At 45.1% G+C, this 26,207-nt stretch overlaps 1 protein-coding gene across 1 annotated transcript in view; it reads right to left on the bottom strand.

Annotated features, from left to right (window-relative positions):
* Window positions 1-26,207, bottom strand: part of LOC120027636 (M-protein, striated muscle-like) — a 42,508-nt gene that overhangs the window by 9,243 nt on the left and 7,058 nt on the right. The window contains exons 2-28 of the mRNA XM_038972634.1: window positions 25,199-25,330; window positions 24,884-25,058; window positions 21,861-22,018; window positions 21,450-21,542; window positions 15,276-15,364; window positions 14,997-15,038; window positions 12,973-13,134; window positions 12,586-12,747; window positions 10,738-10,879; window positions 10,093-10,292; window positions 9,847-9,900; window positions 9,443-9,567; window positions 9,020-9,203; window positions 8,465-8,639; window positions 8,136-8,257; window positions 4,393-4,589; window positions 4,152-4,278; window positions 3,607-3,791; window positions 3,079-3,193; window positions 2,754-2,910; window positions 2,561-2,667; window positions 2,357-2,401; window positions 2,120-2,256; window positions 1,793-1,937; window positions 1,326-1,385; window positions 1,159-1,226; window positions 904-1,017 (exon numbers count right to left, since the gene is read on the bottom strand). Of these exons, the coding sequence (XP_038828562.1) occupies window positions 904-1,017; window positions 1,159-1,226; window positions 1,326-1,385; window positions 1,793-1,937; window positions 2,120-2,256; window positions 2,357-2,401; window positions 2,561-2,667; window positions 2,754-2,910; window positions 3,079-3,193; window positions 3,607-3,791; window positions 4,152-4,278; window positions 4,393-4,589; window positions 8,136-8,257; window positions 8,465-8,639; window positions 9,020-9,203; window positions 9,443-9,567; window positions 9,847-9,900; window positions 10,093-10,292; window positions 10,738-10,879; window positions 12,586-12,747; window positions 12,973-13,134; window positions 14,997-15,038; window positions 15,276-15,364; window positions 21,450-21,542; window positions 21,861-22,018; window positions 24,884-25,058; window positions 25,199-25,330 (3,472 nt within the window). The remainder of the gene's footprint in view (window positions 1-903; window positions 1,018-1,158; window positions 1,227-1,325; window positions 1,386-1,792; window positions 1,938-2,119; window positions 2,257-2,356; window positions 2,402-2,560; window positions 2,668-2,753; window positions 2,911-3,078; window positions 3,194-3,606; window positions 3,792-4,151; window positions 4,279-4,392; window positions 4,590-8,135; window positions 8,258-8,464; window positions 8,640-9,019; window positions 9,204-9,442; window positions 9,568-9,846; window positions 9,901-10,092; window positions 10,293-10,737; window positions 10,880-12,585; window positions 12,748-12,972; window positions 13,135-14,996; window positions 15,039-15,275; window positions 15,365-21,449; window positions 21,543-21,860; window positions 22,019-24,883; window positions 25,059-25,198; window positions 25,331-26,207) is intronic.

Below are 26,207 nucleotides of genomic sequence, written 5' to 3'. Positions count from 1 at the left end.
AAACGAGACACATACGATTCCAAACATGGCAGCTTCTTGTCATTGTTGCTCGCTATCTGACCGTTCAGAATCATAACACCACATGGCTCATTGATGCGCAGGCACGCATCATTTCTGTGACTGTCAGCCAACCCCTCTACAGCAAGGACAGACGATTTGGTTAGCTAAACTAACAAGTCTGTTTGTTCGGGTTACAAAGGCAACTACTGTAGCTATCTCGTAAAATTGCTAGCTACTTCAGTGGATGTTGAACACATTTCTAGCAGCAAATGTGTTACATTATAGTGTGGTATAATCAACTCGGGGCTCTATACGTTCTCTGGAAAATAATGCTTCACCTTCCACGTCATGCATTATTCTCCATAGAACACATAGCTATCCCCTCATAGGGTTGGGTTCGATGCTGGGATTGGAAACGAGGGAAATGTTGAGAGTGACATATTAGGCTATTGTATAAAGACATTTAAGATTACTGTAAAATAACTTTTCACAGGGTCACAACCTCTTTAGACCACCTTATGCTCAAGTTATCACCAATGAATCTTGTAGCCAGAAGATAGTATCCATGAGGTGTGAGGAACATATACAGTATTTAGTGCAATGATGATGTAGTTTCATAGTTACATACAGTATTGCAAATGAACAACACATAATGTTTGTATAACACATCACTAAACATTCAATACATAGTATGTTACTACATGTGCCGTGTAATCATTGAAATATATATTTTCCAACCTTTATCTAGCCTATAATGTACACAAGAGCCATTCAAATAGTATACAGAAAGCTGCAAAGCAATACTCTCTAAGCTGTAAAGCCAGGTGTTGTGCAGTATGGTCTTACAGTCCCTGTAATTTGTCATGTATGAGGTGCATGAAACAACGTTAGAATTCCTCTCACCTGAGCAATCTCCAGGTTGAGCATTCCCTCTGTGAAGGTGAGATTCCCGTCTCCCTTGACCTCCCGCCCATCCTTGTACCACAATGCAACGGTCTCCTTCTTTATGTTTCCAACCTGCGGGAGGCGAGAGACACCTATAATGTTCAGGATGTTGTCCGGCTGCACACTGGTAAAACCAACTCATCTGGAAAGTTGAGAGCTGAGCTGATCTATTTTCATAAAACCCATACTTCACTTTGTGTGTTCTTCTCCTACCTTGCACTTCAGGAAAACACAGCATTCTGGGGTCACTTCGTAACTCAAGTACTCAACAAAATGAGGACCTGCAAAAGAAAAACAAAGCAGGAACTATTCAGTAGTCTCCAATATTGTGTCATAACATACTGCTATTCTATTTCCTTAATTTAAAAAAAATCCCATACCTTGCTTTCTGTGCCACTCTTTGCACATGAACTCAGACTCCTTCTGCAGCTGTTTGAACACTGGGAAAAGGAAACAAAACTGTATCTAAAATCATATTAATCTTTCTTGTAATATAGTTACTACGATGTGTTATGTACATTGACGTGGATATTATTTAAACAAATACATTTTTCATACATTTGTATGTAGTTCATTCATAGTAATCTTTCACTGCCCCCTAGTGGAATATGTTAAGATCTAACTTCTGATCCAGTGAGGCTTGTTTCTTTTCTTCTTTATAACAGAGGGGTGATAGCCTGGTCCCAGATCTGTCTGTGCTATTGCCTACTCCATTGCTGTACTTGTCAAGCCATGACAATGAGTGACAAGGAGTTGGCATGATAACACAAACTGGCACTCGGGCGAGAGTGAGAATGATGGAAGGTGATTGGGAGGAGGAGATCAGGACAGCCGGAGTTAATCCTACCTTCTCCGATCAGCACCAGGCTGGACTGGTTGGTGGCTTTGCCATCCTGCAGCTGGAAGGTGAAGGTTCCCTCGTCCTCTTGGAGCAGAGACTCCATGATCATCTCAATCACACCCGTGTCCTTGTTAAAGTTCATCTTGTATTTCTGAAAAGCAAAGGCCATAGACAGTCAACTATACTTTACCTGAACAACATCAATTACAGTAGTTTTCATTCTATTTATTTATTTATTTATTCATCCATCCAAGAAGTCTGAGGTCAGAAGACCTCTTTTACAAGCATGTCGGAGAGTATTTTTTATTTCAGTCCCAAAGCGTGCCTACCTACCTCTCCCTGGGAGAGGGTGTTGTCGTTAAACACATATTGTATTTTGCCATTAGCAGAGATCTTCTCAGCCTGCAGCCAGAAGCGAACTCTGCCCTTCTCCTGCAGCTCCACAGCCAGCTCGGTCTTCAAGGGAATAACTGGAGGGGGAAAAAGAAGGAAAGTGCAACAGTACGTGAGAGCAGGGACGGAGGAACATCGGTAAAAAGTTGAGAACATCGGTAATAATATGTTACTTACTGGGGAATTTGTGGTCATGGCTGATCTCCAGCAGTTTTTTCAACTCTGTCAAAAAAAGGACACAAAGATTAAAATCAGAGATTAGAATGTAGAAATTAAACCAGGAGCAATGGAGCTCTGCTAACCCTCTTAGCCTGTTAAGTTAGCTTCCAAAGTGATAACGTGGACAGTGTTACAGTACCGCGGACACACAGTGGGACTCACCCTCTGCTGAGAGGGTGTAGCTGGAGGATTCGCCATTGGTGTGGGTGACAGCACAAGAGTAAATGCCGATGTCATCCTCAGCAGGCATGTTAAAGATGGCCTTGGACCTGAGGGGATACAATTAACACAGGCTACTGTAGAAACGTGAGCAAACCTTATTCACTTTCACGCACACACACAGACGCACACACACTTCTCCCCACTGGTCACCACAGTAATGCGGGTTTCGTCAGTGATCTCTTTGTAGTTCTTGGACCACACGAATTTGGAGTCTGGAGTTAGGTTTGAGCAGGCAAAGTTCATGGAGATCACTCCATCATCATCAATGTCCACAACAATCTCTGTAGTGCCTGAGAGAGAACACAACAATAATCAAATATGGCTGGAGACTCAAAATACACAAATATGCAAAGGTGCAGGATTACTTAAAGGTATGACTTTACTGGTATAACAATGTAATTCTCTGTCCATCCCTCTCCCCCACCTGCTCTGTTGAGGGGTCTTTAACATGGTCCTACCTGGTTTGGTTTCAGCCAGGACTGGTTCTGTGGGCTCAGAGGCCTTTCCTACACCTGCCTTGTTCTGAGCACGCACACGGAACACATAGGTCTCCCCCTCCTTTAGAACCTTAATCTGTTCATGAAAGAGTCACATTATAGACACGTTGGTCACATACATCAAATATGTTACTACTGAGACAAACTTTTTCACATAGAAAAGCAGTAGTGTTGAAAATCCCTTTACACGGAGGACACCCTCTAACTGACAAACACCTCCACCAATCACATCCTATTTACAAGTAGACTATGTCACCCATATTGCATCACACAATCTTGATTCAAATTTTGAATTAGAATGTCTGCTCAATGGTACGATTGACTAAGTGGATAGAAATGGTGTAGTTGCCCCTAGACGCTGATCCTGGGTCAATTTTGCATTTTCAACACTAATGGCTAAGGTTAGTATTGGAGAAGGGGGAAGCTGATCCTAAATCTGTTACAGGGGAAACTTTACCCAGGAGCGATTGGAGTGGATAGGGTCCTGACCTTCATGTAGTTAGTGGAGATAGCCTTCTCATTGACTCCTCTCCAGGCCTCCTCCTCAGCATCAGCCTCCTTAATGTCAATGTAGAATCCGTTGACTGGGTCACGGCCCTGGTACACTGGTGGCTTAAAGAGCAACACCAGAGTGTTGGCGCGCACCTCTGTCACCTGCAGATCATGGGGAGGTCCTGTGGGAAATTAGGGGTAATTCGTTTCAGAGTTGAAGAACACGGACACAACATAGGCTAGTGTCCCAACTCGCACCCTATTCCCTTTGTAGTGCACTACTTTTGACCAGGGGCCATAGGGCTGCCATTTGGGACACAGACATAGACAAGGCAATGTACATAAATAATGTCCCATGTGCATGCAAGCTTCAACAGACCATTACCACAAAAGGTTATAATACAAGTCAAATATATATATATTTTTTTTTACACATCTTTGAGGTATAACTTGTACTGTGATGTGTTATTAATTGTTATATGTTAAAGTGTAATTATCATACATGCTCAGGTTTGCGAGTGAATGTTATTGGCACTACCTACCTGGCACAGCAATGGTCCACTCCTCACAGATAAACGTCTCACTGGGCAGAGACGGGATGCCCACGCCTGCCATGTTGGCAGCGCGCACTTGGAACTGGTACTTCCTGTTCTCCTTCAAGTCGGACACCTGGACAGACAGTGAAAAATAATTCTCCCTTTTCTCCCGATATGACAAAAGGTGGCTGAAAATTCAGGTTAAAGAGGGTAGCGAAATCCCAAAGAAGCAAAATGGCTGACTCACGCGGTACGCTCGGTCGCTAACAGCCTTCACATTGGCCTCGTGCCACTTCCCTGGCACCCCATTGATGACCTCACGGTAGTCCACGAAGTAGCCGGTGATGTCAGCACCTCCGATGAAGGTGGGCTGCTTCCAGGCCAACACCATAGAGTCCCGCACGCACTCCAGAATGCTGATGCCATAGGGTGGAGTAGGGGACGCTGGAACAGCAGAGGACTCCAGTTAGCATCATGCTGTGTGAACTCTGACACTATGAAGTCATGGGAGACGGAAGCTTAATGCTCTTGGTTGAGCTTCAGTCTTCCATCACTTAGACCTGCTAACATTCTCTTTTCTTAGAGCAAGTATTGGGCACTCATTCCCTTGTGCATTTCTGAACAGTCCACTGGGCACAGACGTCAATTCAACGTTGGTTCCACGTAATTTCATTGAAACGAAACAGCATTGATTCAACCAGTGTGGGCCCAGTGGGTTGGTTCAAAGTTCTTTAAATGTCAGTTAACATTATTAAGGTACAACAGCTAATGCCATACAGTTTGTGTCACATATACTTCTTGTAAGATAACCTTTCACCTTAAGCTATGGTTCAACTAGACACTATGTCATAACACATTGACAACATTATGGGGACACACATTTCAGGGACCTGGACTGAATGGGACAAAATATTTTATCCACAGGAGCTGTGAGAACACATATGACCTCAGTGGCTGGTCTTCGATAGAGGGAGCGCATACAGCTGACTGGATAATATTACATATAATAAATTAACCTGTCACACAGTCACATGGACATGGCGTTCTCCATAATTTGGGGGTGGGGGGTAATGCGAAGAATCTGACTTGGAAGTACACTACCAAAAAGGTCTCAGGTCATAGGTGTCCATTTCTGTCTTGTGATTGGCTGACCCTCTTCAGAGACAAGCTGTGATAGGCACTGCGACATAGCTGGAGCTAGCCTGTGTGTTCATGTGCACTGATCTCCCAAGGTGACGGTGGGCCAAAAGAGCCCAGAGTGTGTGTGAGCCAGCCAGGCTACAGTAAGTTGAGAGGTGGTCAGCACAGTGCCTGAACACTGAGGGTGTGGAGGGAGGACCAAAAGCCCACCTGTGTGTGTGTGGGGCAGCCCTGTGCTAGAGGTGGCCAGTAGATAGCCTGAAAGGCCGCGTGATGGTGTAGTTAAACCTGTGAAAGCTGTTATGGAAACTTACCTTAGGATAAAAACAGAATTTTACCAGTTGAATACTTTCACTATAAATATTGTTTTAATGATTTACCTGTGAATATTACAGTAGAACCACATACGTTCAAACTGTGACCACTATACTAATATTACAGTGGCAGATAACTATTTTGAACAACATTTTCTACCTTCTAAACAAAGTGATAAAAAAATATTCACATTTTAAGATCGATTAAAAAAACTGTTTAAAACAGGAACAAAAATCCTTGAGGGGAAAAGATGACATTTTACTTTGGATGATTTGATGATATAAGGGTTTCCGTGGCCTGACAGTGTAGTCCCGTGTAGCTCAGTTGGTCGAGCACGGTGCTTGCAACGCCAGGGTTGTAGGTTTGATTCCCCCGGGGAACCAGTATGAAAATGTATGCACTCACTAGTGTAAAATCACTCTGGATAAAAGTGTCTACTAAAATATACATGTTCTCACCTGAGTCTGTCCTGGGCTGATTCTTTCTCTGTCCCCTGTTTGGCTGAAGCATCTACAGAGGACTTATGTGTTTGCCTGGCCACTGGCACTTTAACCTCATCGGAGGTCTTGGCCTGGGGCTCTGTGACCAGGTCAGACTGCCTCCCTTGCTTTAAATTACTGTGGCCCCTGCCACAGGCACACTGTCAGTCTGAGCATTGAACTTCAGCGTAGTGTAAGGTGGGTACTGAACAGCCTCGTGTGTTGCCCGTCCCGTGTGGCGTGTGCTCAGTTAGTCCGCCCACGTTACCACCCGTTGGTAACTCCCCCTCCGGCAACACACCGTGAGGAATACCGCCCCCTACAAGGAGTTAGCAGAGAAAAGCGAAAGCCATTTTACACAGGCAAAGAAGAACAACCATTCACACTAGCAAACAGCTCAAATCACAACACTCAGAAGGTAGAGAGAGCAAGAAATGTTACCAATACCCTATCAAATACAGTAAAATATCTTCATCTGACAGACTATGAAAAATGAAGACAAGATGACCAACAAGTGACATCTGCGTGAGGAAGCAATTTGCGGAGTTAAAAGACAAAGCACGAGCGTGTGAGGGGAGAAAGTGAGTGTGTGTGGACTTTGCGCCAACCCTTCATGAAAAAGCCACACTATATGCCAGTGGATTTCATTATATGCACTACATGGCCTAAACTGATCAAGTGTATGTACTGGGAGACAACTATTGGAAATTGTTATGAGTAAGATCTATGGTACAGCTATTCTTTCCTAATATATCCTGATAACATGTGTGATAGAAAAGTTCACTAACAAAGGAAGGAAAGGGGATACCTAGTCAGTTGCACAACTGAATACGTTCAACCGAAAAAAGTGTCTTCCGCATTTAAACCAACCCCTCTGAATCAGAGGTGAGGGGGGGAGCTGCCTTAATCGACGTCCACATCGTCGGACCCGGAGAGCAGTTGTTGTTGGGGGGGGGGGTTAACAATACTAACCTCGCCTCAGTTGTGAGTATTATTTACCTTTCATCGTGTAAGACACTACCACTAATGGGTCTACGCCCTATGTCTACCAACTGCTATTGGTTGTAATGGACTGTGGAGAGAAATCCATTGACCTTGCCACTAAGTGTGTTTCATAAGGGAGAACGGCGCATGCTGCTCGGCACAAAGCTTGCCAGTGACTGACTGACGTCTCACAGCTGGAAGCCTGGTTAGTCACAGCGCAAACTGACATTATGGGACAACTGTGTAAAAGAGCAGGGCTGTCAGGTTAATATTCCTGTTCCCTAGCTCTGGTCCAGGGCATTAGTGCGCCTTGTAACACTGAGCCGCACTCATGCCCTGGACCAGAGCTAGTATTCCCAGATGAGAGTGAGTAGAATGGACATTCACACAGCATAAATTAGGGGGGGGGTACCTTTAACAACAGGTGGGGTTGTGGTGGCTGACACATCTCGTGCCCAGGACAGGTAAGGGGTGGGGATGGTTGGTTGGGTAGGGGGTGGATTGCGCGTGACAGAGGAACCAAGGTGGGCTGGTTTGTAACAACCGCTGAGCTGGATCGCACTGACCCAAGTTAGAGGAAGTCTACAACTCCTGACCCTGGCCCCACCTCAGGTTGTGCAGGGAGGGTGGGGATAGATTATGACTCATCGGGGGGGGGGGGGGGGGTGGCATAGAAAATAACATGTGGAAGGAGTCTAATGCTGATGGTACACAGAGCTGACAATGTGATGTCTCGATGGACAGAGAGAAAAAAAAGAACAGTACAACACATCAGCTCAACCCATGTTCAGTGGACACGTTGCATTTCTTTCATCATGGACATATACACTAAAAAATAACAACAGTAAAGAATATGCATAAGACTCAATAATCAAATCTCCATAGAGCTAAGAAGCTTCCCTGGTTCTACCATAACATTATACCTTACTGTTGGCCCTTCATAGCGTATCATCAAACATAAACAAAAACAGGTTCCTTGTATAGGCCTGTGGCTCTTCACATTCTTCCTATAAAACACTTCCCATCCTATCCTGTTGTGACGGTGTGCCATGACACCCTCTGTCTCACTCACCAATAGCAGCCTTCACCTCAATAGCCTCAGACTCCTGAGAACACTCGCTGAGCCCAGCGGCGTTCAGTGCCTTCACTCTGAACACGTAGCTCTCTCCTGTCACCAGACCGTGGCAGACAAACCTGTGAGTACCAGGACACAGAAACGCTTTGAGAAAGACATGCCTTTTCTTTTTATACATTTTTGGACATTTTCATTTGAGTGAGGAAATTGTTTCGTCAAACTTGAGCTCAACATAATTTACGGTTTAACACCAACTTTGAGTTATGGTCAGCATTTCTGTAAAACAACAATTGAAACAGAGAGGACAGTTAGAAGGACCACTGTACCTGGTGGTTTTGACAGGCTTGTTGTTGCAGGGCTCAAACTTTTTGCTGCCCACGATGCTGGCCTCGATGTAGTATCCCACCAGCTCCTTTGCATTCCTGGAAGCCTCCCAGGATACCACCACGGATGTGTCAGTGTTCCTGGTGGGAACTACACGGCCTGGGGCAGATGGGATATCTGGGGACAGGAGAGGTTTATTCAACTAAGATCAAATGAAAGCACATTAGGATTCCATTTTGAATGAGTGCGTGTCAAATTAGAATTTGTTTGATAGCTTGCTAGAAACCAGGTAAGGAGGGGATTGCACATTAGGCAGAATCCTAACATGAGGTATAGATGCATTGATCTAAATGCAGGATGTACAGGATGGTTTGAGTTACATGTGTATATTTGACATTTTAGTAATTTAGCAGACGCTTACAGTACAGTAGTGAGTGGATACATTTCTGTACTTTTCCCATACTGTATAGAATGTTAGCATTCGGTCCATAGGTATTCGTGTTGCAGGGCTGGAGGTTGTGCCAGTGGCGTGTGAAGTGTGACCTGTGACCCCTCACCCAGCTTGTCCCCGACAGTGGTGGCCTCGGTGGCTTCTGAAGGCTCGCCCACACCAGCGGAGTTGCAGCAGCGCACACGGAATCTGTAGGCCTTCCCTTCAGCCAGGTCAAACAGGGCGTAGCGAGGAGACTTCACCGGGATCTCTGTGTTCACCCTCTGCCAGCTGTCTGTACCAGACACACACTAACACACAATGCAACGCCAAGCAGTTAGAGTAGGGCTCCAACCCCCCAAAAACCAACCGTCCAAACCTGCAGTTCTACAGTATATAGTACTCTATTTCGAGATAACAGAATCATGATTACTTAATGAATTATTTTGATATGGTGGTTGTTATGGATAACAATGATGACACGTTGGTTAAGTTGATCAGATGAGTCATGCTTCAGATAAGGTATATGATTTAGGTATTTATTTCTCACCTTCTCCACATAGTACATGATGCCCTCGTGACCTCGCTCTCCAGGGGGTTTCCAGCTCAGAACCACATAGTTCTTGGTGGCCTCAGCGACCTCCAGTTCTTTGGGTCTGCCAGGGACTACACCCTCTGATAGGAAGTAATGTGAAAGAAAATGTATCAGGGGTTTGATCTCTAAGCCTGGTCCCAGATCAGTTTGTGCTCTTGCCTATTCCATTTTCATTGTTAAGCCAAACGTGACAATTCCACAAGGACTTGGCAAGAGCAACAGACTGGCAACCAGGCTATTGATCTAGACTAGAGCTTTCATTATCCTTCCAATCAATGAACACTGTAGGTATTTTTAGAACTATAGCTGCATCAGAGTATTGATCATCATTGAAGAGTGCAAAAGCATTTCCTTCCTACCTGCAGGCTCCTCCTCAGTGACAATGATCTGGCCGGTCCAGGGTGCAGAGGTACCTGAAGGCCATGGGAAGAGGAGAATGTTACCGATGCATAGTTACTAACAAGAAAAGATATGCCTAATACTAAAACCATTAGACGTCACAAAGTTACATACTCATAATATACAGAATTTAGCAGTACCATAAGACAATATGAGAGAAGACAGACAAGGAGGGGCAGATGCCAGATCGGAGTGCCCCACCATACCTCTCATACGTGCGCGGTCGGCAGGATCCATAGCTGCCACCACCTCAGAGGTGCGGGATGGCCGACTCATGCCAGACTTGTTGACAGCGCGCACACGGAAGGTGTAGGAGCGCCCCTCCACCAACCCTGTCACAGGGAAACGGGCAAACTTGATGGGGGTGTCATTACACTGGCTCCAGTGGGTGGTACCAACCTCACACCTGAACACAGGGCGCAAAGAGACAGAATTCATGCCATCAGCTGTTCAATAACAAACTTGGCAAGGGCTTCTTGATAAGGCCCAGAGTTAGGTCTATTGGTAAGATGGGGGAAAACTCTGGGCCCTTGTCATAGCCCATAACGAGGTCATTTCACCTGGTCACATGTTTTTAAAAAATTTTTTTTATAGAGGTCAGGTCACATGATCAGGAAAAACTTGTCCCTCTTCTTCTAGGTTACCTGCAGTTGCAACTGGAGTGAATGGCAGTACAAGGGGTGCTAAAAGGGAGAGAAACATTTTCCTAGCTGTGTCGTGATAAGCCAAGGATTTTTCTTCGACTCCACTCTGAGGTCTCTCATCCGGGTTGCATTGTGGAGTGTAACCTTTAACCTTAAGGTTAGGGGCCCTACCAGAACTGGCATGTAGTGATGGGTGATGGTACTGACCTGTCCACAAAGTAGCCCAGGATGGAGTTGCCACCGTCCACAGCCGGCTGCTTCCAGGTCACGATGACGTAATCCTTATTGGCGTCCTGACACGTCACATCCAGTGGGGCACCAGGGGCTCCCTCCACCTCCGCATCGGCATCTAATACAGGAACAGACACATTGCCAGTCAAATGTACTTGTGTAGTACTTCCTCCCTTTCTCATTATTTCTCTCTCTCGCAAACACACACACACACTGTACAATATCTTATCAGGCTAACACAAAACACACAACCAGAGTGTGTACGGAACACAGTTAATGTACATTTCCTTGGCTTTTTGTATTGAGGCAGAGGCATAGAATTACATATAGAATCCATGGTGCATTATAAGATCTCTATAGTGTACAGTATTTTGATTGAGGCTTGTTGTTTTGATACAGTGCCTACATATACAGTGCTGCACCCACCCTGCTGAACTACGTGGCTCCACAGCTAAGTGCCAGGAATGCTACTAGTCTTTAAGTTAAACACATCCCAGTATTAGCAGCAGCGTGCCTCTCAGTTAAAGGGGATAAGAGAGGTGATGCTTAAAAAGACAGAACACATGCATTCAATAAAGTGAGAAACAAAATTAGCCACTTATGTGGCATGTCTATGTATATGTCTACGTTAGCTGTATATACTATAGGACTATATACTGCCTGGTACTATATTTTTCTGTGTGTGTGTGTGTACGAGATCGAGAGTGAGAGTGAGAGAGAACAAGAAAGCCCACTGGCTTATAAGGACACTCAGCAGGCAATTGTCTCTCCTGGAAGAAGAGATATATACAGTATCTACCTCTGTTCCCAGCCAAACTCCTTCCATATCTGAGCTCACTGAGAATAGCCTAGCCTTGTCCGTCTCTCGACTGCAATGGGGTCTCGGTGTCCACAGAGAGAGAGACTGTACATGGCCTCTCCTTTACAGAGCAACCCTGAACCATAACAGAGAGAGCGAGGCCTATTTCCATCCATACTGTACAGAGCACATGTTTCATCTGTTAGCAAGAGAATGAGTAACATGGAACCACAGAGGAGGTCAATACACTCTTAGGAAAAAAGGGTTCCAAAAGGGTTCTTCGGCGGTCCCCAATAGGAGAACCCTTTTGGGTTCCATGTAGAACCCTCTGTAAAAAGGGTTCTCCATCACAGGAGATTGGTGGCACCTTAATTGGGGAGAATGGGCTTGTGGTAATGGCTGGAGCGGAATCGATGGAATGGTATCAAATACGTCACCATTCGCGCCGTTTCAGACATTATTATGAGCCTTCCTCCCCTCTGAAGACTCCACTGTTCTACATGGAGCCAAAAAAGGGTTATCTTATGGGGACACGGTTCTAGATAGAAAAAAGGTGCTAAGAGTGTACCTTAATGAATAAGTTGGCGGTGTCTGTGTGCATCATTTTCTCCATGTTATACAAAACCAGGCCAGAGATTGTGACAGGAGTTGATTGACTCTACTATAGTCATAATGCGTGAGTTCCATTATATGTGGAGGTCAGTTTAACCAGAGACTGCTATGGTTCAACTCCAATGTATATTTAAGAACACACACGGATCATGATTAAATTGTTATCTGGTGCCAGTTGAGATGTCTGTGTGACGTTGACGATAAACTGTTAATCACACTCCATATAGAACATGAGACAGGCCAATGGAAACAGAGAGGGGGTAAACAAGTGGCCATACTGTCTACACACACACACAGTGAAAAATATAATCAGTTAAACTTGCAAATCAGTAAACAAGGCATGTAATAGACTGAGGAGTGATAATGTGACAGAGAGCAGTGGTGTTCAGTTCTGCTCATGGTAAGGTCCCCACCTCTGACAAAGACGTAAGCAGAATAAGTCTCATATTTAGTCTTGGTGGTAATGCGCAGGGTGTAGAGCCCCTCGTCCTCCTTGTTCAGGTGTGTCAGGGTCAGCGTGGCCTTGTCTCCACTCCAGTGCATCTGACACCACTTGGAGGGCTGCAGAAGAACATCTGATAGACAAAGAAGCAAAGGAGAGAGACAAGGTTAAAATGGCTGCCCTACCATCGTCAGAGGCCTTCCTCATCAAGGAGCATCTCAAATAAATCCTATAGCCCAGGGGCGTATGTATCAACTAGCTCAGAATAGGTGTGCTGATCTAGGATCAGATCTTCCCTGTCCATGTAACCTTCTTAAACCTCCGCCAAGAGTTCCTAGAGCTCTGGGGCTTCACCTACCGTCTCTGTACCACTGCACCTCGGGCTGGTAGCGTGCCAGGTTGGGGGAAATGATGACCATGGCACCCAGGCTCATGGTCTCACCCTCCCGTCCGAATGACACGCCAAACCCGTCCACGATGTGGGTCTCGAAGGTGATGCCATACTCAGAGACGATGCCATCTGACAGGAAGGAGCATCAAGTAACATAAGGTTATAGGTCAGCTTGCTATTTTGTTCCCATCATGCAACAGTATGCATTGTGTGACACACCTCAAATGTAGGGTAAAGGAAAGGGGGATACCTAGTCAGTTGTACAACTGAATGCATTCAACTGAAAATGTGTCTTCCGCATTTAATCCAACCCCTCTGAATCAGAGAGGTGCGGGGAGCTGCCATAATAGACACCTGTCTGCATTATTATTCAAATCAAAAGGGATGGACGAACAAAGAGAAAGTAACTGCTCTTAAAGGGATAGTTCACCCAAATTCCAAAATAACACATTGATTTCCTTCCCTTTAAGTAATCTATGAACAAGGTTAGACAACAAAGCCCTGCTTTGGTTTTGTTTACCTGGCCACTGTCTCTTCGCATGTGTCCAACAACCAAAGTCAATATCTCCCATAGCAGTGTTTCCCAACACCAGTCCACGAGTACCCTCAACAGGACACTTTTTTTGTAACCCTGGAAAAACACACCTAATTAAACTAATTGAGGGCATGATTAGTTGACAAATTGAATCAGGTGTGCTTGTCCGGGGCTATAACAAAAATATGTACTGTTGGGGTACTGACGAGTTGGGAAACACTGGCCTATAGCATTTTCTCACATTCACATTTCATGTCCATCTTATAGTAACTTTATTGAGCTACAAAATACATTTTAGACACTTTAGGATGATTGATGATGTAACTAAATATTATCCGGTAGCCACTGTGCTTCTACACCTGCATTGCTTGCTGTTTGGGGTTTTAGGCTGGGTTTCTGTACAGTACTTTGAGATATCAGCTGATGTAAGAAGGGCTATATAAATAAATTTGATGATTACATTTTACCCTTCCCCTCCCAAGAACAAGTGAAATAAAAAGAACCCTACACAGACTACGGCCAAGCTCTTCAAACAGACAGAGGCGTGTACATGTACCAGACAATGTACCAGAAGGACAACACAAAACCCCATTAAGTATAGTGTTCAAACACTAAAGAGTCAATACAGACAGAGTACAAACAGCACTGGGGGTCACATCATGCAGTAGACAGTGATGCACATTTGACATATTAAACCCAGTAGGAGTTAAAGACTTCAATCCCACGTGTGCCCGATTTTAGAATCTAAGTCCCGTTTATGAATTAAAAAAGGGTAATGAATGTGACTAATCAACTACTAAGTGCAGTAATCTATAGTCTCAAATCAATGATCCAGGTTGTAAACTACAGTGTATATGTCTCCATATGACTTAATATATTCTCTATGTCACTCTAGTTTACAGTATTTAACTTTCAAGGCTCTATGACTTGCATACAATTTCAAAAACCCCACACTTGCCAAAATGTTCAGGTATTCTGTTGTTTATGACAAAATAAAGTGCCACATTTGTCATGATGAACCATCGGTGGCTCTTCCCCAGGCATTTGAAAGATATTATCACAGGATCTTTCCAAACAGATGCACATAATAGGGATCATGCATACACATTGAGTGACACAGGGAATTCACCAAGTTGACCAAAACGTCATCAAACCAGCGCAGAGCTTTAGTGACCCTGTTACCTTCGGTGTCTGTCGACTTTCCTGCGCCCAGCGTCAAGGGAACGGTTTTAGTGCAATAGCACCCATAGCATCCCCAGCCCCCCCCCCCCCCCACCACCTCCCTCAAAACTCACCACAGTGTTCCAGCTTAGCATACTGTGAATAGGTTATGTTAATACTGTTTAGTAAGGTGGTATGCACACATCCATAAATACATATGGATGGATATTATTACAATATATATTTTATGAGTATTGAGTATATTTTTCCAATAAATGATATTCCTCTGACTTACGTCTGGGCATGGGGAGAGTCTCATCTACCTCTCCTTTGAATCCTAGAGTAGAATGAACACAGGTACTTATTATTAGCATGTTATTGCTGTGTTGTAGTCAACAGAAATATGTGATCCTTTTACACAGAGTCTTGAAACTGGACCAAGTTAAAGCAGCACTAAGACAGACAGTAACATAGGTTAATCACTGTGTATCTACTCAATGGGGTGATATTGGCGAATATTTTCTAGTTTATTGTGGAAGCAGCAGACTTTGAGAACTATACTTTATAAACATACTCTTAACAACGATAGAGGCAAAGGTAGAGAGTTCTCCCCTGCTGTTCATGGCAGAAACACGATACTGTGCAGTATCATCAAAATCACATCTGAAACGAGAAGAGAGAGAGAGAAGACCAGCTGAATCAATGTCTCGTATACACACACGTTTCTGTCTCCTAATGGTTCACGTGTACATAAATAACCCCCCCCCCCCCAACTCAGCCATATAAATCAACACACAGCTATGTGAGCTGGGACCGTAAAATGCTCCAGAACTCCAGGCCGGGAATACTCTGGGAATAAATAGACACTGATGTCATAATGTGTCAGGTGGTATGGGTTTCTGTATGCAAATTATGTGTGGTTAGATTCTGTCATGGAAACATGCTATGCAACTTTCCATGGCTGATTACCTATACTGCTTAGTACATACAAAGTGTATGGTTGAGTTTGAGACTATGAGAGAACTTAAAAAGCTGTTCTGTCTGAAACAGCTCGAGACATGTGTTTAGTCCTTTGTGAAATGACTTAAAACAAGCCACAACAGGATTCCTCTATCTCCAGAGAATGTATCTGGCGGGGCAAGGGGCTATCTTTTGACGTCCTCTATGTTATCAAAAGGCAAGCTGCGAAAAGGCCCGGATAATGTATAGCCTTCACCAACAGCTTTCTGGTGTCTGTCTATACCTAACAGAGCTCAGGGCACTGACAAATGGACAGGCAGACGGGCGGACAGACCGACAGATACAGTGCGAGTCAGAGAGGGGTATTGATTTCACACTTTTCAAATCATATTTCTAACAACTATAATCCACTGTCCCACGAGTTCACAGTGTGAGACCATCCAAGCATTCCCAGGGTTGTCAGTCTGCCCACACACGCTGGCCTACCATGACCTTTCCTGAGAGTGGCGATTGTATTACACCATGAAGGGGTGAACTTCTACAGGATCGGTGGGTCCCTCGCGGGACGGTTGAGCTAACATAGGCTAATGTGATTAGCATGAAGTTGTAATTAACAAGAACATTTCCCAGGACATAGACATATCTGATATTGTCAGAAAGCTTAAAGTATTGTTAATCTAACTGCACTGTCCAATTTACAGTAGTTATTACAGTGAAATAATACCATGCTATTGTTTGAGGAGCGTGCACAGTTATGACCATGAAAATGTATTAATAAACCAATTCAGCACATTTGGGCAGTCTTGATTCAACATTTTGAACTGAAATGCAATGGTCCATTGGATCAGTCTAAAACTTTGCACATACACTGCTGCCATCTAGTGGCTGAAATCTAAATTGCACCTGGGCTGGCATAATACATTATGGCCTTTCTCTTGCATTTCAAAAATGGTAATAAAAGAAAAAATACATTTTTGTGTTATATTCTCCTACATTAATTTAACATTTCCACAAACTTCAAAGTATTTCCTTTCAAATTGTATAAAGAATATGCATATCCTTGCTTCAGGTCCTGAGCTACAAGCAGTTCAATTTGGGTGTCATTTTAGGCGAAAATTGAAAAAAGGGGGCGGATCCATAAGAGGCTTTAGGGACGTGGTGGTGACATCATACCATGGCCAGAGATGACGGTTGTTTAATAGTATCTGTTAATTCACAGCAATGAGCCACCACAGAGAGAAGACCTGGCCCCTTTGTATGAAGTGTCAAGGTGTTTCCACATATATTCTTCTTTAAAATAACTGATCTCAGTCCTCTAAAGCGAACTCTGGGGTAAAAAAAAGCCAAATAACTCAGTTCTCTTTGTATTCACACTGCCCTTACCTTTGAATGAGGACTCAACTCTTTTGCTAGTTAACTTCCCCTATTTTGTGGTCCGAGTCCTGTTTGCATTGACAATGCTATGTTTAGAAAGGAAACAAGATATTTTCCCAACATTCACTCAATGTCACGACTTCCGCCGAAGTCGGCTCCTCTCCTTGTTCGGGCGGCGTTCGGCGGTCGACATCACCGGCTTTCTAGCCATCGCCGCTCCATTATTCATGTATCCATTTGTTTTGTCTTGTTCCCTGCACACCTGGTTTTCATTCCCCAATCAATCTACATGTATTTATTCCTCTGTTCCCCATCATGTCTTTATGAAAGATTGTTTGTGTTACGTGTTTATTGTTGACGCGCCAGACTGGTTTGTTTTTTCCGTAGTATTTTCACGAAGATGTTTATTGTTAAACATAATTCTTGTGACTGTTTTGTGCGTTTTGCACTTTTGCCTCAATAAAGTGTGCACCTGTTCACAAATCTCTGCTCTCCTGCACCTGGCTTCGCTACCAGTACGCACACACCTAACACTCAAAGCCCCTCATTTTGGGGCGCCAGGTAGCCTAGTGGTTAGAGCGTTGGGCCAGTAACCGAAAGGTTGCTAGATTGAATCCCTGAGCTGACAAAGTAAAAATCTGTCTTTCTGCCCCTGAACAAGGCAGTTAACCCACTGTTTCTAGGCCGTCATTGTAAATAAGAATTTGTTCTTAACTGACTTGCCTAGTTAAATAAAAGGTGAAATAAAATATTAAATAAATCAATAAAATGCACTCTGGGTAAATACACAGTGCACGACAAGCCATACCATCAGAACCTGTTATCGTACAGCCAGAGATGTAACGGCAGTCCTCCTCCTCTTCATCTGAAGAGGAGGAGTATTGAGGGAACCAAGGCGCAGCGTAGTGAAATGACATAATTTTATTAACGAAAACACGAACTTGATTAAACTAACAAAAACAACAAACGGTGTAGACAGACCTAGACGACGTACTTACATAAAACAAGAAAACGCACGAATAGGAACATAGGCTACACAAACCGAACAAACCGTAAACAGTCCCGCGTGGTGAACAAACACAGACACGGAAGACAATCACCCACAACGAACACTGTGACAACGCCTACCTAAATATGACTCTTAATTAGAGGAACGCCAAACACCTGCCTCTAATTAAGAGCCATACCAGGCAACCCAAAACCAACACAGAAACAGAAAACATAGAATGCCCACCCAACCTCACGTCCTGACCAACTAACACACATAACAAACTAACATAAATAGGTCAGGAACGTGACATAACCCCCCCCATAAGGTGCGAACTCCGGGCGCACCAGCACAAAGTCTAGGGGAGGGTCTGGGTGGGCATCTGACCACGGTGGTGGCTCAGGCTCCGGGCGAGGTCCCCACCCCACCATAATCCATCCTAGCCTCCATCTCCCCCTAAGAATGTCCACCCTCCTTTTACCCCCACAAAATCTTCTTAGTAACATCACTGATAGGGACAGCACCGGGACAGAGAGATAGATCAAGACAGAGGGATAGATAAGAATATAGAGGTAGATCAAGATAGAGAGGGAGATAATGATAGAGGGGCAACTCCGGACTGAAAGGCAGCTCCGGACAGAGAGACAGCTCTGGACTGATGGGCAGTTCTGGGTATATAGCCGTTTCAGGCTGAAGGGCAGCTCATGGCTGACTGACGAATCTGGATGCTCATGGCAGGCTGACGGCTCTCGACGCTCATGGCAGGCTGACGGCTCTCGACGCTCATGGCTGGCTGACGGCTCTCGACGCTCATGGCAGGCTGGCGGCTCTGGCAGATCCTGTCTAGTTGGCGGCTCTGGCAGATCCTGTCTGGTTGGCGGCTCTGGCAGATCCTGTCTGGTTGGCGGCTCTGGCAGATCCTGTCTGGTTGGCGGCTCTGGCAGATCCTGTCTGGTTGGCGGCTCTGGCAGATCCTGTCTGGTTGGCGGCTCTGGCAGATCCTGTCTGACGGGCGGCTCTAGCGGCTCCTGTCTGGCGGGCGGCTCTAGCGGCTCCTGTCTGGCGGGCGGCTCTGTAGGCTCATGGCAGACGGGCGGCTTTGCAGGCTCATGGCAGACGGGCGGCTTTGCAGGCTCATTGCAGACGGATGGCTCAGACGGCGCTGGGGAGACGGATGGCTCAGATGGCGCTGGGGAGACGGATGGCTCAGATGGCGCTGGGGAGACGGATGGCTCTGGCCGGATAAGGCGCACTGTAGACCTGGTGCGTGGTGCCGGAACTGGAGGCACCGGGCTAAGGACACGCACCTTCATACTAGTGCGCGGAGCAGGGACAGGGCACACTGTACTCTCAAAGCCCACTCTATACCTGGTGCGTGGTACCGGCACTGGTGACACCGGGCTGAGGACAAGCACATCAGGATTAGTAGGGGGAGAAGATACAGTGTGTACAGGGCTCTGGAGACGCACAGGAGGCTTAGTGCGTGGTGCCGGAACTGGAGGCACCGAACTGGATACACGCACTACAGGGAGAGTGCGTGGAGGAGGAACAGGGCTCAGGAGACGCACTGGTAGCCTAGTGCGTAGTGTAGGCACTGTAGGTACTAGGCTGGGGCGGGGAGGTGGCGCCGGAAATACCGGACCGTGGAGGCGTACTGGCACTCTTGAGCATTGAGCCTGCCCAACCTTACCTGGTTGAATACTCCCGGTCGCCCGACCAGTGCGGGGAGGTGGAATAACCCGCACCGGCCTATGTAGGCGAACCGGGGAAACCATGCGTAAGGCAGGTGCCATGTATGCCGGCCCGAGGAGACGCACTGGAGACCAGACGTGTTGAGCCGGCCTCATGACACCTGGCTCAATACCCAATCTAGCCCTACCAGTGCGGGGAGGTGGAATAACCCGCACTGGGCTATGCACTCGTACAGGAGACACCGTGCGCTCTACTGCGTAACACGGCGCCTGCCCGTACTCCCGCTCTCCACGGTAAGCCTGGGAAGTGGGCGCAGGTCTCCTACCTGCCCTTGGCCCACTACCTCTTAGCCCCCCCCCAAGACATTTTTGGGTGTTACTCACGGGCTTTTTGGGCTTCCGTGCAAGACGCGTTCCCTCATAACTCCGGTTCCTCTCTCTCTTTTCCTCCACTCTCCGAGCTGCCTCCAGCTGTTCCCATGGACGGTGATTCACTTTAGCCCATGGTCCTTCTCCGTTAAATATTTGCTCCCAACTCCACAAGTCCTGTATACTTCCCCGTTGCTCCAAATTACGCTGCTTGGTTCTGGATTCTTGGTGGGTGATTCTGTAACGGCAGTCCTCCTCCTCTTCATCTGAAGAGGAGGAGTATTGAGGGAACCAAGGCGCAGCGTAGTGAAATGACATAATTTATTAACGAAAACACGAACTTGATTAAACTAACAAAAACAACAAACGGTGTAGACAGACCTAGACGACGTACTTACATAAAACAAGAAAACGCACGAATAGGAACATAGGCTACACAAACCGAACAAACCGTAAACAGTCCCGCGTGGTGAACAAACACAGACACGGAAGACAATCACCCACAACGAACACTGTGACAACGCCTACCTAAATATGACTCTTAATTAGAGGAACGCCAAACACCTGCCTCTAATTAAGAGCCATACCAGGCAACCCAAAACCAACACAGAAACAGAAAACATAGAATGCCCACCCAACCTCACGTCCTGACCAACTAACACACATAACAAACTAACATAAATAGGTCAGGAACGTGACACCAGAGATGTACCTACATACATTTTGGAAGCTAATAGTTTGCATTCAGTTAAAAAAAATAACATAAAAATGATAATCAAATATAATATTTACAGGTAAAAATGACTGGTAACAGGATAAATGGCAGAATAATAATTGCAGATTAAATAATGCTTTAATTGAAAATTGTGCACTCCAAATTGTACTGCCAACCTGCACATTTGTTTTTGGCACCAATGTGAGGGGCTATAGCAGGGAAAACTGTGTTGCAGTAGCCTAGTGCTAGGTGTGAGAATAATGATAAATGAACCTGGTAAGCTTTGTGTTCACATTCTACTAAAAAAGGGAACCAAACCGGAGACTTCAAGTGAACCAAACTCAGACCAGCTCTCGAGATGGTCTCAGTTTGGTTCGCTTTGGGGTTATTTTGAGGGGTCTGAGTTCCTTTGGAGCATTCACACTGCACATAAACTTAAGCAAACCGCACTCAGTACACAACAACTGGCTGAAAGGAACCAAGTGTGAAAGCACCCTTAGAGTATGAATACTGATCTAGGATCAGAGCTCCACTGTCCATGTAATCTAATTCATTGTGATATAAAATTAAAAACCGATCCTAAATCAGCACTCCTACTCTGGGACGATTGATACATACTGAAAGACCCTATGGCTTTGGGGTTGTACCTACCTGTCAATCTCCAGTGAATGCACGTTGTAGCTGCTTTGTAGCTTATACTTGCCGGGGCGGGCCATTGGATCGATTGTCACATTGTTTTTGTACCTTGTTGTGAAACGAGGACAGGAGAAGAGAAGGCAAGGGAAGCAGAGAGAAAAGATGAAAAGGAAGAAAATAGAGTTTAAAAAGTACAGATCAAAATCAGGAGAGACAAGAGAAGCTAGGGAGACACCAGAGATGTGTGTGTGTTTTAGAGTGTTTTAGTGCAATGACATGAGGATAGGATTGAGAGGACAACAATTGCTGATGCTCTATCCATAAGGGATTGATTTGGTGTGTATTGTGTTAGTGATCAGTTGGTCATGTCAAGGTTTATCCAGGGTGGTGTGTGTGTGTGTGCGTGCGTAAGTGTGCAGTACTCACCAGACAACCCGTGGGTCAGGCCATCCAGAGACGGTGCAGTGCAGCCTGACGCATTGCTTCTCCCACACCGTGTGAGAGCGAGGCTTAATCACAAACTCCGGGGCATGCATCAGGCTATCCTCATTCATACACTTGTGGTACTCCTCGTTCTCATAGATCTGGGGATCAGCGTGTTCAATTAACCGTTATAGAGCCTTCGTATGGCATTTATAGAGCCTTTACAATAACACATTCTCAGGTGCAACTTTAAAACACTATACCTCCAGTAGCCTGTAGAAAACATTTGAGGCATTCCCCATGAATTCATAAAACTTTTGCAATGCATCCTTGAAGCAAACACAAAGCATTTACAAGGCATTTTCTTGGCAATTCATTTCTTTGAGCTGAATCCAATAACCCTTAACACATAATCCTATAATGCTCTCTGAACACTGAATGTATCACCCAGTGGCATGACGTGCTGGCAGGAAGGTGATAGTCTAAGTACAGTGTGTGCCCCAATCAAGGGACACTGTAGCTTTTATGATCCTCCTGAGTGAATGGGGCAGGATATTCCTTAACATAAACATTTGAATGAGGGACACAAATAACCTTCCAAGGTAAGGGGACGCAGAGTAGAATTAATCCATGGAAAGAAACATTGCTCTTATGACAATACATTTCCTGTGATACTTTGCTAATAGATTTCTTACGGTATTCCAATCTATGATAGCAATTTACTGATTATTCTCCTCTGTGATGTCACAAATGTGAATATTCTTCTCTGTGATGTCATAAAGGTGAATAGGTCGTTATCAATAACATGTTATAGTGTAAAACGGTGCAGGGCGTTTGATTTGGCTGCTGGGGGCCAAGGAGACCCCAGCTCCGCAAAAACCATTGATAACTACGTGCCGTTTAAGGGATTGTTAAATAAATGTTATAACTTTTTGTTTTTAATATCATCACCTTGAAGAAGAGTATAGTCAGAACTACACATTTACGATTATTCCACATTTAGCTCTATTAGAGTTACACAGCAAGTAACTGCATGCTTTTAATGACCAGTAAACATTAATTTATCATTTATTTTCTATTTTAGAAGCCTTTTAAAACCTTGAGTACACTACAAGTTGGTATTTACTGCTGTCTAATAAATAAAATGTTGATCAAATTAAGATCATACATCTGTACTCTTCTGTTTGTCAATGAGGGAAATAATGTCGCTCTGTGGTGTAACAAGAGAAGGTATTGTTCAGTCAGAAGTCATCAAACTACCCGATTATGATGTTACGAGGGAGAGCATTATCCAGCATTCCCCAACGTGATGTCACAAAGGAATTCCGGCATCTACTGTAGGGCTGCACGATATGGGCCAAAAAATCTAATTGCGATTGGACATGCGATATCATTCCAAACACTTCAGTGAACTATTGTTATTCTAGAAATACAATTATTTATATTAAAGAAGGAAAGTGGAAAGCAGCATCGTTCATGTTTGGAACAATGGGGGGGGTTTGATTAATCTCGCCTGGCACCTGTGTAGGCGTGATTTGCACCGGGCAATATTTGATTGCGTTCGTTTTGGAACTGGGCTGCCTCCCGGGCGTGAGCCAGGTGCCCCGTTCAAAACCCACGGCTCAAAACAAAGTGACGTAGAGCACGTGGAGTAATGAGTAGCATTCACTCAAAGTCTAAGAATTTTGTGTTTTCACATGCAAAAGTGATTGCTTTCCAGCTTTATCACCCTTCCAAATGAAAACGAGTTCGAAAATTCAAACATTTATTTTATGGAAAATAGATGGTGTATGTTTCTGGACGATGCACCATGCTGCCTTCTTGACAAAATGACCGAGCCGCACAGATCTGTTTGATTTGTTTGATCCTCCCTCCCCGCTTTCGCCTGAGCATAATCTAATCCGCCCAATGTGTTGACTGCATTTGACCTTACAAAACAGCATGCAACTTTAGAGTGAATCTAACAACTAGGAGGAGGAACTGCGCTGCTTGAGTGACAGGGGGTGGGGTTTTGTGTGACGCAGCTACAAGAGGGAGGAGGGGGTTAGCTGCAGCCCAATATTACAACCGGAGTATGGGCGAGTGCGTGTGTCGAAAGGAAAGTAGTGGGCGTGTGGAAAGGAGTGGGTGTGTCGAAGGTGCTCTGCTATAGGTTAGACGGTTTTGATTGAGCTGTGTTTTTTGTTCTTCCGTTACCAACCTTACATTGATCTACCATACCGCGAGAGTTTGTACTTCTGTTTCGAAGCCAGAGGATGAGTCGGACTTCACTGTTAGTTTAACACAAATAATTGTGCATTTTCAGTTATAAAACTTTCAATTGTTTATTTTTTATTAAAAGTACTGATGGGTGTACTGTTGCTTCATGGGTTTGCTTACTTTGACTGTCCCCTTGATATTGGCTACTAGGTAGCTACTTCCCACGCCGTTGCCAGACGGTAGTGCTTGTCAAACTGGAGCGAAGGGCACTGTCTCCCATTTATTATTAGGCTGTATGTATCAAGGTGACATCTAGATGGTTATCAATATTAGTTATTTCTTGTGTAGGCTGCTATTCTACTTGAAATAAAATAATGGGAGAGAAAAAAATTGTTAGCTACCGCCGGCAACACGTTCGCGATACCCAGTAAGAAGCAACTCAGTTCGGGTCGCTCTGCAGCCTAATCAAACCCATAAAACAGTCTTGAGTGGCAACAAATATGCCCAATTAGCTGATTCGCTTTCCATACACCCACTCGCCAATACTCCGGTCACCAAATTGGGCTGCAGCTAGAGGAGAGCCTGTTACATGCGGCTGAGTGGCGTTTCAAAATATTGAATGCTTCTGCAAAATGGATAATGCACACGTCAATATCGCGATTTTGATGTGAATTCGATTAATTGCGCAGCCCTACTGACATCTATGACATGACAAAGACTCAATATTCCCATTATGATGTCACAAAGGAGCGCATTATGCCATCTTCCTCAACGTGATGGGATCAAGGAAAACTTCCCTCTATGACATCAAAGACTCCTGCACTAACCTTCTTGCTCAGGGAGATGTGCTCGGCTGATTGGCGCATGGACACCTTCCTAGACGTCTGCTCCGTCCTCTCCATCTCTAACCCACTGGAGAACAGATTCCTCCGAGCCATGTATCCAGCACTCTCCTTCATCCGGGCCTCCTCCGTATCTGAAAGCCCACTGGCATACTCCTGACTAAGGTGGCGGAGCAAAGCCAGGGAAGAGAGTGGGCAGTTGGGTCATTTTCATGGTCATTGGTCAGAATCACTCACTGAAATCAAAATGTCCCTGACTTCTCCACATCACTAAGGTTCATAGGTCGTTGACTCGTTTACCTGCCCCTGAAGATGGGCACTACATAGCCGATGATCTGGTTCTCTTTGTCCATAGCCAGGTAGGTGGGCTTGGCTCTCTTGGGGATTGGGCTCAGTCTGCTCTCCTCCAGCCCAGAGTACGATGCACTAAGTCTAAGACACAGGATAATGTCAATACAGCAGTGTCAACCTAACACAGTGTAATAACATCAAGTCATGTCAATGTAATCTGAAGGGCTGGATGAGGAGAAAGGTTGTATTATTGGGGATATTAAACATCAACAAGGAGGGTGGCTTGGATGGGTTTAGCGGTGTTTCTAATAAATATCTCAAACTGTGCAAAGAAGAAAGAGAAAACCCTTTGCACAGCAGGGGAATGACTACCAACAAACCTGGTCGAGCTATAAGGGATATGCATTGCTCCTTCATGCAGTGTAATGACATGTCTGCAATGACAAAATAAAAGATAGAATTAAGACAGGGTCGATCGTCTGTCGTCACCATTGTGCGGTTTTGATACTTGTTTTAATATATCAAACTCTTTAAACATAGGACCAATGGAAAAAAAACATTTAAAAAAAGGACCAATGAGATGGAATGAAACATTGTGGTCATAGGAGAGTAGTTGAAGGGAAGACACAACCATCCTCACCTGATCGTCCTCGCAGTGGCAGACCACGTGTAACAACACCTGCACAGGATCGGTACATCCAAACATTACACCTGCGGGACAGGTACAGGATGGCAACAACAACTGCCAGACTTACACCAGAAACGCACAATCCCTCCATCAGTGCTCAGACTGTCCGCAATAGGCTGAGAGAGGCTTGACTGAGGGCTTGTAGGCCTGTTGTAAGGCAGGTCCTCACCAGACATCACCGGCAAAAACGTCGCCTATGGTCACAAACCCATCGTCGCTGGACCAGACAGGACTGGCAAAAAGTGCTCTTCACTGACGAGTCGCGGTTTTGTCTCACCAGGGGTGACGGTCGGATTCGCGGTTATCGTTGAAGGGATGAGCGTTACACCA

This window comes from Salvelinus namaycush, chromosome 33 (assembly GCF_016432855.1).
Source record: "Salvelinus namaycush isolate Seneca chromosome 33, SaNama_1.0, whole genome shotgun sequence".
NCBI lineage: Eukaryota > Metazoa > Chordata > Actinopteri > Salmoniformes > Salmonidae > Salvelinus > Salvelinus namaycush.
Note: the sequence above shows the minus strand (reverse complement) of the source record. Positions and strands in the feature narration are given on the sequence as shown.